At 36.4% G+C, this 11,737-nt stretch overlaps 1 protein-coding gene across 1 annotated transcript in view; it reads left to right on the forward strand.

Annotated features, from left to right (window-relative positions):
- The window catches only part of LOC140143535 (polyamine-transporting ATPase 13A3-like), a 35,741-nt gene extending 24,348 nt beyond the window's left edge, over nt 1–11,393 (forward strand). Inside the window, exons 21-29 of the mRNA XM_072165366.1 lie at nt 992–1,090; nt 2,513–2,745; nt 3,806–3,902; nt 4,494–4,566; nt 5,273–5,423; nt 7,707–7,858; nt 8,653–8,741; nt 10,094–10,177; nt 11,208–11,393. Of these exons, the coding sequence (XP_072021467.1) occupies nt 992–1,090; nt 2,513–2,745; nt 3,806–3,902; nt 4,494–4,566; nt 5,273–5,423; nt 7,707–7,858; nt 8,653–8,741; nt 10,094–10,177; nt 11,208–11,393 (1,164 nt within the window). The remainder of the gene's footprint in view (nt 1–991; nt 1,091–2,512; nt 2,746–3,805; nt 3,903–4,493; nt 4,567–5,272; nt 5,424–7,706; nt 7,859–8,652; nt 8,742–10,093; nt 10,178–11,207) is intronic.
- Nucleotides 11,394–11,737: the final 344 nt, after the last annotated feature.

The following is an 11,737-nucleotide window of genomic DNA, read 5'->3' on the forward strand; positions in this document are numbered from 1 at the left end:
AGAGGTATCCAAGATAATGACAATATAATAAATAAAGCAACATCACATCAAACAAAGAAAAAAAATTCTAAGAGTCAATACCATTCTATAAAGGTGGGTGGTTCTATTGATGGTGTTTTTTTACCTTGAGGCCCATGACCTAAACATACTCTTTGAGGTTTGTTTTAATGTATTATTTGCGCTGAGTGAAACATTCAATGTAAGACATTGTTTAGAGTATGGTTTACGAATAAAAATATTGTCTTTCCATGTTTTGAGTTTTGTATTTTGATGTATTATTTACACTGAGTGAATATTCAATGTTAGACAGGACTTTGTGGTCTTTGTCATTTACAGCATTTACCCTACAATTCTTAGTCAGTGGGAGTGGTCTAGTTCGTAGACACATTTCTGATTGGACAATCGCATGATTTCGGGTGCCGTCTATCAGGCCGTAGATGACCCCACGTCATCATGCGTAATGATAATGCGTAACACGCGTGTAGAGGTGCGCGTATGTATCGCGCTGGATGTTTAGACTAGTGCGGAATACGCGAACGCGCAACAGAATACGTGAAGTTGTAAACAAGTTTCGTTCATTTTATAATGAGGGGAGTTTTTATGACGGTAACTTAGTTTTTGCTTTAAAAAATTGTTTACAGCTATTAAAATAATATTTAACTGACTAAGAATGAGAATAAACGATAGGAATTTTTATTTTGCCTATCCTCTACCTATGATAGACGAATAAACGTAGTGGATACCGGCTGCGCCGGCATCCACTACTCAAAATATTGGACCTGCCTGTCGTCTATCACACGGTAGAGGATAGGCAAAATAAAAATTCCTATCGTTTATTCTCTAATTCAAATGCAGGAATGAAGACTGAAGAGAGCAGAAAATACATTTTTTAACATTTGCATCCACCGGCTATTGGACCGGGGTTTCTTGTACCTTTAACACTGAACGCTGCACTGAGTTCAATAATGGTGGTTTCCTATTTCCTTCCCAGGATAATGTCTCTGTATCGATGACTAAACGACATCACCTGGCTATCGATGGCAAAACCTTCGAACAAATTCGAGCTGAATTTCCTGAACAACTAGAAAAGGTGACTTTTTAATAATACTAAAATCAACCACATTCTCATGTCTAACTACAGGCACACAGCATAACCCTCTCAGCTCACCCACCATCCCACATACCCTGTAAAACATTATAACAGATTTATATACACCCACACTCTTCCTAAATTCTTACACTACCATTCGTACAAGTCACTTGGCTATCAGTCATGTAGTCACAATGTTTCTACGGGTACGATGTCGGTTATCATTGGTGCAGCCTTGTACTATGTGTCTCTCATTTAAGGGAAATACAACTATTAGAGACACGCCTGACGAAACCGCGGCCATTCACAGAGGGACCGACTGCACAAGTATCCTGTTAACTGGCAGCTTACTCACATTTAAAAATACTACAACTTATTATGATTCAGTCGAAAAAGCCTACATATTACTCATGTAGTTGTTGTTTCTTCAAGGATAAAGTAGCCTATTGCAAACACTTTCTATTGCAGTAACCAATAAAGACCGAATTGAACCCAATTCAAACATTTAAAATAAGCCCATTCCTAATCACTCAAGAGAGAAACAATAAAATGCAATTAGATTATTAAGTATGAGGTATCTGGTCAGAATGAAATAGTTGTCCTCCAACAACTGACAATTCACTCGAGGTAACTATTAGTAAGTACGCAGTGGCTATTTGTACGAGCCGGGTAAAAATGTAGTTGTACAAAGTCAATCAAAATCAAAGCAGCATGAAAATCACATGCTTGACCACTTTTTTACAGTAATATACAGCCTTAGTCTTCCACGTGGCCACCAGGGCATGGCTACTATTCCTCTGTGTGTGCAGATTTCAGCTCTCCTCAACATGGCATTCACACCACATCTTATGAGAGGTCTGTCTAGCCTGGGCACGTCAACTTGTGTCTCTGGAGTTCATCAAGGTCTGCCGTAGGACTAGTGAAAACCTTTGGTTTCAGATTGCCCCACAAAAAGAAATCAAGAGGTGTAAGATCAGGAGATCTTAGGGGTCATTCCCCTTGGTGCTTCAATGCAATCACACGATTGCCAAACAATTCTACCAGGCGTCCTGTCATTTACTGGAAGTGGTGAAACATGTGATTTTCATGTTGTTTTAATTGAATTTGCGCAACTTTACACGGCTCACAAAAATAGTCTCTGAGTCCTTATTAATGATCACACAATAATTTTACAGTTTGGGGAGGACGAGATATTGATTCACCTATCAACTAAAGCATTTTGATTAATTATTTCATACTTTTTAATTCAGCGGCATTTTTTCAAACTATTTACTTTATTTAATACGCACTGTATAAATACAAAGTGACACTGTTCAGTTTAACATACAACTCGCTTGATAATATTACACATAACCGACTTTTATTTTTTTTCTTTTATAGATATAATTTCACTAAATCTCTTTTTCTTGTGTTCCATTTAAGATTGCAGTAAAAGGCACAGTATTTGGTCGCATGTCACCTGATCAGAAAACCCAATTAGTCGATGTGCTTCAGCACCTTGATTACTCAGTCGGCATGTGTGGAGATGGCGCGAATGATTGTGGGGCTCTAAAAACTGCACATGCTGGTATTGCATTGTGTGAAGCAGAAGCGTCTGTTGCTGCACCATTTACGTCAAAAACTCCTAATATTACATGCGTACCAATTGCAATAAGGTTCGTTACTATTTGGAAAGAGGTAGAGGAGGAACGAAAGAGGAGAAACATTAAAAAGAGGCAGAATAGGAGAAATAGAGAAGGGAAAGAAGAAGAAGACAGACAAAGAAGGGAAAGAAGAAGAAGAAGAAGAAGAAGAAGAAGAAGAAGAAGAAGAAGAAGAAGAAGAAGAAGAAGAAGAAGAAGAAGAAGAAGAAGAAGAAGAAGAAGAAGAAGAAGAAGAAGAAGAAGAAGAAGAAGAAGAAGAAGAAGAAGAAGAAGAAGAAGAAGAAGAAGAAGAAGAAGAAGAAGAAGAAGAAGAAGAAGAAGAAGAAGAAGAAGAAGAAGAAGAAGAAGAAGAAGAAGAAGAAGAAGAAGAAGAAGAAGAAGAAGAAGAAGAAGAAGAAGAAGAGAGCAAGTAGAAGAATGATAAAGCGTAGAAAAGAAAGAAAATGAAAAGGATTGTGATATATATTATAGCTCGTGTACAAATTCGTCACAGCATGTTAAACGAAACAGAATTAGAACCGTTCATTTGTGCAAGTACATACTTGCCTCGATATACTGTCAAAAAGTTCCGGTTTCAATTATCTCTTAGAGGGGGATATAATTTATATTCTCACCATTTTTAAAATGCTTAGTATACGCATGCAGAAGACAATACTTAGCAACAAGTCCCCCACGGCGCATCGTCTGGTGCTTATGGACATTGACAGCTGTATACAAAGTGTGATAAAAAAGTGTTGATATTCGCCACCAGGCATGATATCTTGAAGGTGCTTCTAATGGTTGAAAATTAGACATTAACTCATTAAAACGGCAAATCACTTGCAGCAAGTTTAAATGTACATTATTTTACTTAAGGAAAGATGCTAATTTCCGTTGTTTCCTACAATGTCTCAGAAACAAACAAACACGTGATGTATTGGTAATAAGAACAAAAGAAGACGGTACTTCTATTTGGAAAAAAATGCTTCATGAAACCGTCAATAATTACACTTACAAAGTGCTAATGGTGATGTTATTCCATAAAGCAGTAATAATATTTTTTGTTTTATATTTTTACCACCCCCTCAAAAAGGGAAGGACGAGCAGCGTTGACTACATCGTTTGGAATGTTTAAATTCATGGCTCTTTACAGCATGATACAATTCGTCAGTGTAATGATTCTATACTCTGTAAGTATAACAAAACACGGACTTCTAAACCGTTTTACCACCCCTATGGTCTGTGTATATGACAGACATACTATGATCAGTTCTTCATTCTAATACTACGGCATACAAAACAAACACAGAGATAAACAGAAAAATCGATTGATTTTATTTTGTTTTTCTTGCTCCATTTGTTGCCAAGAAAAAAAACCCAACAATGTTAATGTTTTTTTCTTCTTTTAACACAAGCATAAAAAGCAAAAAAAGATCAAACTCCCCAAACGCCCTACACCCTACTAATCATCCATCATTACCCCAACGCGCCATTCACACATTCACATTACATACAAGCCATCCCTAACCTACACCCCGTCACACTATTAGATTAAAAATATGAGTAAATTGGGTGGTTTAATGTGTCTTTGAGTCTGGTGTGAATGGTCATATTCTAATTGCAGACCCGAAGACAGAAAAAACTGCACTATTGAACGTACTCTGTGTAAGTCTTTGTGTATGATTTCTCTTTCTCTGTGTACCTCATTCTTTCAACCTGTTACAAGCCGTATATTAAGTTTGCCTGCTTCAAATAGTTGCATGTATTTGTGCGTTTTACAGGTGCAGTCCAATTTGAGTGATCTGATGTTTTTGTATATTGATATTGTTGTTTGTACTACTGTTGTACTCTTGAGTAAGTATAGGTGTTAAATCATCTTCCATTTTGATTGATATCCTAAAAAGTCTCTGTCAGTCGCAATCTTAATCTGAATTTGGTAAATGTTCTGAAATACCGTAGAATTCCGTCTAGAAGCATATATGCCTCTAAACGAGGGTTTTTTTTAACGAAAGATATGAAAGGCCAATACCCTTCTCAAAACATTGCAATAGATTGGTCTTACAAATATACATGTTTGTACAGCCGCCTTTATCAGTAATATAGTTGTTCAAACTCCAAATAACGTTTTTGTTGAGAGTGTCTGCCTCTTGTCTCTTGTGTCAAAAAAACCTCGTTTGGAGGCATATGTATGCTTGTAGACGAAATTTTACGGTAGTTCAAAAAAGACGCAAAATAATCAAAAGAGCACATTAACCCTAGTCCTAACAAAGAAAAAAAGCAGCACTGTCATTATTTATAGTGCACTACGCACATACACAACGTCTAGACGTTGATCCACAAGCCTCAGCACACTTTACAGGTTGTCGCTGACCACTACGGCCCCATCATTCTATAAACCATTTAACCGTAACTCAGGGACTTTGACAAATGAGGACGACAATTTGGCCTTGTCCCTCACACTAAAATCCAAGCTACTGCGTAACCGCTTGATCACTCGCGTGCATTGTGTTATGTACAGGCACAGCTCATTTAATATTATACCATTTGTTTCATCCTACAGTGGGGCGTACTGAAGCCTACGATCAGATATCGCCAAACAAACCAGACAAGAAGTTAATGAATCCAACTGTTATATTTTCCATTCTGGCACAAGTCAGTCTACAAACGCTTTTTCAATTGGGTGCTTTCTTGGCTGTGAAACAACAGTCCTGGTATGTATGAATTGTAACGATAAAACAACCTACGTGTAACAACGCACAGATTAGTTCTAATACTGGTCAAGCTGGTAAATTGAGGCATTTGATTTCTTGGACGTCTAAGAGATCTTTCTTTTGCTATTATATTTTAGCACGGTATCTAATGTGGGAAGAACGTGTCCAAGTCCCATAAACACTAAAAAAGGCTTTAAATAACGGCGTTGAATAAGACCACTATAATATATACTGTACGTAGCGGTAATGCTGATTTGGCTGTTGGTTTGGTATTTTAAAATTAAAATACACAAACTAATTATCAAATACCCCAACTTACTTCTAATAATATAATCCGTATGCTGGGTTGGGTAATTAGATAAATTTGTTGTTGTAGTTTTTTTTTTCGCAAGAATTACTTTACACTATTACGTTGATTAACCTACACAATAACCCATTGATAACTGCAGAGTGACGGATAACAGATATCCACATACTCACCCCTCTGTATTATACTATCGAGGTTAAGTTATCTGTGCGCATAGAGGAGAACAATTTAAGACCAGTTAACACCTGAAAATATAATTTTTGGTCCTGTTAATTCTAACATGTTATGCATCCACCTCCACCGCGAACAGAATATTTATCCTCGACAGTGACACTTCTCGCGCTGGACGAATTGCGTGGTGCGCTACTATCTATATAGGGACGATTTATATTAATCTGTTATTCGCCAGTGTGCAGAAATGGCAACATTATAAAACACAAAATGGCAACATTATAAAACACACATTCAGTCAGGACTAGTAAAGCTTAGTTGTCACTCTTTTGTTGGAACAGGTCACAGACATGGCCCAATAATATACCTCTGGTCTAGGTAGCCTGCGATATTTCATTAGTTAAGTCAATATTATGTCAGCCCCTTTTGGGACAACTAGATAGATAGGTGATATATTACTCTTCTTCGGTAAACGTGTTGCATATTATGTAGCGTGTCTCATGTGGCCACAATGTTTGCAATCCAGGTCGACATTGACCCAGTTGCTCCAAAATGATCTAAATGTATAAAGTTATATGTAAACACATGGTGTCTCAGGCGATTAGTACGGCCCATTCGTGTGACTGTTTCCATGACATTTATGACACGTTTAACTTGACGAGCAACATCATAAAGGCGGCAATATCTTTTAATAAACTTTGTACTGACTATGTGATGTCTTTGTAAAGGTTATGGGATGTAATATTATTGTAACCGGTACTACTACTTTTAGGCAGAGTGTAACTCTCTTTTGATCATGCAAATTGTCCGTACGATACTGCTATGATGGCCATTTCAAAGAACAGGGTGGAAGTTCCTAAGTAGATGTAAACCAATGATCAAAATAAGCAGAAGCCAGGAGCCATTTGGCTCCAGAAAAATATGAAACAACTAGCCTGAACCAGAAGAAGTCATTTGACATAAAAGTGGCTACAGGGATATCTTGCCCTGCTTGAAGAAATGGCCATTGTTAATAATACATGGTGACTCAAAATAAAGTAGACATTTTGAAAAATGTCACTATAGATTAAAAAGGTAGGTTTTGGTCAAAACGCTTTATTTGAGTGCTGAATCAACCTCTTGTCCTCGAACAACTGTAAAATCACTGGCGTGTGACAAAATAATACTCAGTGGCTATATTTGAGAGCCGTTTAAAAATATAGCTGTGCAAGGTCCATTTAAATAACACGAAAATCACAGTTTCACCACTTTCATTACGGTAATTGACAGAACGCCTTGCAAATTAGTTTGGCAATCGTGTGATTAATTTGAAGCACCAAGTGGAATAGCCCCTAAGATTTCCTGATCATATACCTCTGGATTTCTTCTTGTGGGGCTATCATTCTGTAAACAGAGGTTTTCACAACTCATCCTGTAGACCTGGATGAACTGCAAGTTGATATACCCAGGCAGGACGGATCTCTCATAAGACGTGATGTGAATGCCAAGTTGAAGAGAGCCGATATCTGCATACAGAGGAATGATGACCATGTCCTGAGGGTCATATGGAAGATTAAGACTGTCAATTACTGTAAAGAAAGTGGCTAAAATGTGATTTTCATGTTCTTTCTTTCAAAAATAGCCACGGAGTCCTTATTAATGGTCACGTGCCAGTGGTTTTACAGTTTTGGGAGGACAAGGTGTTGATTCAGCTATATCAACTAAAGCATTTTGACAAAATATCTCAAACGTTTTATTCTAGTCGCATTTTTCAAACTGTATACTTTATTTTGATACACCCTGTATTTCTTCCATTCAATTTGCAGGTATGATCCTAATCCAGTTGAAGATCCAGATGAAAAGAATCTGGTTTTGTATGAGTCCACCTCAGTGTTTCTACTTTCTACGTTTCAGTACATTATTGTTGCCCTTATCTACACACCAGGGCCTCCGTATCGGAAACCTATTTACACAAATAGTAGGTATCAAAAGAGGAAATAAAAAGGGCAATCAATTAAGATGGGGTTAGTTATTTACGATGTTCAGTAGACTGTATTATACCTAATGAGACTTCAATGGACAACAAAACAGTAGTTGAATACCTGGAAAATCAACATTGTAAGAATGGTTTGCTTGGCTAAAGACGGCAAGCTTTGTGATATATTTCCATTACTGTATAATGCGTTTTCTATTTCTGTGAAGTTTGCATAATCGAAATGTGCAGTCGCCCAATCGAACCGTTTAAAGTAAATTTGTCGATGACCTTGAATACCTTTTACAATCGCAATATTTCCACCTGTCGTTAAATACCTGCCTAAGCACGAGTTAAGCATGATTGAAGACGATTCCGCACTGTATATCCGTAACAGATGCAAACACAATCTATAAATACAAGAGTGGATTTTGTCATTCTACTTCAGCACCGTGTGCGGCTAATAAAACTCTTAAAAAAATAAAAAAATTTAATAGGTTTGCATTGATTAAAATAAGACTGCCTCATGAAACTACAACATTATATCAGGTGAATTTGTAGATTAATATTGTAAAATGTCATAACACTATTTAATGCTGTTCATTTTCAAGAAGTGTCAAATTTGAAGAGGCAGGGATTTGAATAAACAAAGACCAATGTATAATTACCGTTGACACAACTTACACGTTACCATTATCCGTGTGTTGTATATCTCTCCTTAATATAGAGCTTCTTTGCACGCCTTCAGCTGTTTCATTAGCACTTATGAACATTGTCTATATTTCTTTATATCTTTACAGTTCTTTATGTAGTTGCTATGCTGATAATCACAATCTACACACTATTTATGTTGTTCTTCATTCCTGACCAGCTGCTCGGGCCAATGGACGTAAGTAACTGCACTCGGCACTATTACACTACATACAGGTCGCTATAATTTTAAGGACTTCTTTTTTTACAGATTTAATTTCAAAATTCTATTTCAGTTGAAATCCATGCATGGAGTGTGAATTGTAAATATCTACACCAGTCACAACAAGAAACTCGTCAGTTATATTCATCCTTGCTGTTCAATAACTTGATAATTTTGGATTATTCTGAAATATACATTTTATTAATTGGACTTTGCTTTCTCATTTGACACCCGGTTCGTGAAAAACGAACAAGAATTGACCAAGATATGCGCCTCCAAAGCCTCAAACCCCAAAATCACAAGTTGCATTTTCAACAATTTTCAATGGGAACGCATCGTTGTATTGCACACAAGCACCACGGGCCAATCAATAAAGCACACAGTGTAACAGGCACAATTGAATCGTTAAAATTGCAACTTTTCATTGTGGGGTTTGAAAGTTTGGAGGCGCATATCTTGATCAATTCTTGCTCAATGTTCACGAACAGGGTGTCAAATGAGAAAGAAAAGTCCAATTAACAAAATGTATATTTCAGAATAATCCAAAATTATCAAGTTATTGAACAGCAAGGATGAATATAACTGACGAGTTTCTTTTTGTGCCTGGTGTATACACCCATATGTGGCAGATTAAGGTCATGTTTTTTATGGATTTCAAGTAGGAGATCCCATTATATACATGCATATGACCTAATTCTGGAATCCGTTGCTGTCATTAGAGGATCTTGCACAGTCCAGGTTTCCAGATATTATGTTCGCCTGATGAATTTTCTTCCAAATGTCGACAGTTGGTAGCAGGTATCATATTTGAAGCAATTCTGCCATAGTATTATTGAATGAGTTACCCTCTTTTTCAGCTAAAACATTAGTAACATAATTATTACATTTTTAATTAGCCTGTAGCATATGTCATATTTTTCAAAGATAGTGAGAATACATTTTGCATTTTATTGATTTAGAAATGATCCATTTTGCTTCGTTTAAACTAAAAAATCACACGTTTTAAGATGAATAGACGATGAAATGGAAAACAAACCATTGTACATTGAATACAGTATATTCAATTTTAAATAATATGAGCAATTGTAATGTGTTCGTACTATACGCCAGTAACAATAAAACTGAAGCGAAACGGGACTAAAGTGATAATGTTAATGAACACTGGGGTGCAACGTAGTATTCAGAAACCCACAAACCAACTTCTGCTTCTGGAAGTACAAAGTCTATTAAAATGTCTCGAACAACTCGTGAAACCATTTATTATTCAATATCACATCTGGTGCAATACTACAAAGTACAGCATTAATGTATGTTTGTTTCCTTACCAGATGATTTTCCTGCCAGATAATCGTTTTAAATTCGTCTTATTTGGATTAGTTCTACTCAACACTGCCTTAGCGTTGCTAATCGAGGTATGTATACTTACCCATCTTACTATACAATATACCCTTTTTATGGTGAGCAAAGTGTAGACTATGCTACTAAATCTTTCATGGCATTTAATTGAATGTTTTAGAGAAATAATATAGGGTTCTTGTGGGTTGGATTAGCAGCCATTTTGAAGTGAAGACTAAACGCTAATGTAGGTTATCAGGAAACCGACACCTGTATTTTTTTTTATTTCATAGTACACTTCATATCACCAATTAGATGCAGAATATGGAAGGTTCGAATCATGTTACAATCACTATTATAGTCTCGGTCCCATCCGATTTGTGCTCCTTCGTCACTAAGGAACACAAACCGGCTGGGACCGAGACAATCACTATTGTATTATTGAGTATTAAGCAGTATACAGACTTTTTATTGTACGTACAATATTGTATGTACAATATGTACGTTATTTAATCTATTGCCATTCTATTTCCAGTAATGTTTAAGTTCTAACGAATGTTTGATGACGTAAAATCGATAATATATTTCTGTTAGATATTGTATGTGACATATTATCGATTTTTCGTCATCAAACATTCGTTAGAACTTAAACATTACTGGAAATAGAATGGCAATAGATTAAATAACGTACATATTGTACATACAATATTGTACGTCTAATACTCGGAGTCTGTATACGACTTTACAGGTGGGAAATCGATATCGTTAATACGACTTTGGATTCCTAGTTCATGAAACCTATAGTTTTAGTTTTATTGATTACGTATAAAATTGATTGACCAGGAAAATCTGCCTATCCCTGTTAGCATAAAAAAACTAAAAGCAACCATGCAAGAAGAGACAAATTTAAAACCCTAGATTTTTGTCAGTAACACACGTGTTGGAATTATCATGGTTAAAGAAAAAAAACAATATCATTGGATATATTTATGACCCTCAAAAAGCCCTTATAAAATGCAATAGAACTTACTTTTTTTTAAATTCTACCATTATACATTACTTTTTTAAATAATGTTAATGATAATAACATATCAATTTATTTTGCAGTATGTTTTCGTGAGAAACAAGCGTTTTATTGACTTGATCACGTGTCGGCCATGTCGTAAGGCGAATGTGACACGGTTCCGCCAAATAGAAATGCAGCCCATACGGTCGGAATCGTCGGCAGTAAATGAGGGTAATGGTGTATCTATTACGACGACGGACATGGCGGCAGAGTTAATCCAGGAATAAAAGCAATAAAAGCAAAATCAATTTGTAAAAAAAGCAGTAAAAAGGTGGACTGAATGCGCTCAGCTCATCGGGTGAGTGTCTGGTCATGGTATTTCTTCCCGTGTGACCTACGTAGTACAGCTGCTAAGCTAATTGCGCACTTTGTGTTAAAAGCATGAGAGTGTCCACACATGAAGAACATGTGCCAAAGTTGATGTAGAGGCATTTCAGGTTTGACCTCTAGTGACCTCTAGAGGTCACGAAAGGGCACACAGGGGTAAAAATGTGGAAATGCTCCAATCTTGTCGACTGATACGCCAACATTTTGTCTGATCACAAGGATTTAAAAAATATATAGTGCTATC

The sequence above is a fragment of the Amphiura filiformis genome, unplaced genomic scaffold, assembly GCF_039555335.1.
Source record: "Amphiura filiformis unplaced genomic scaffold, Afil_fr2py scaffold_22, whole genome shotgun sequence".
Lineage (NCBI taxonomy): Eukaryota > Metazoa > Echinodermata > Ophiuroidea > Amphilepidida > Amphiuridae > Amphiura > Amphiura filiformis.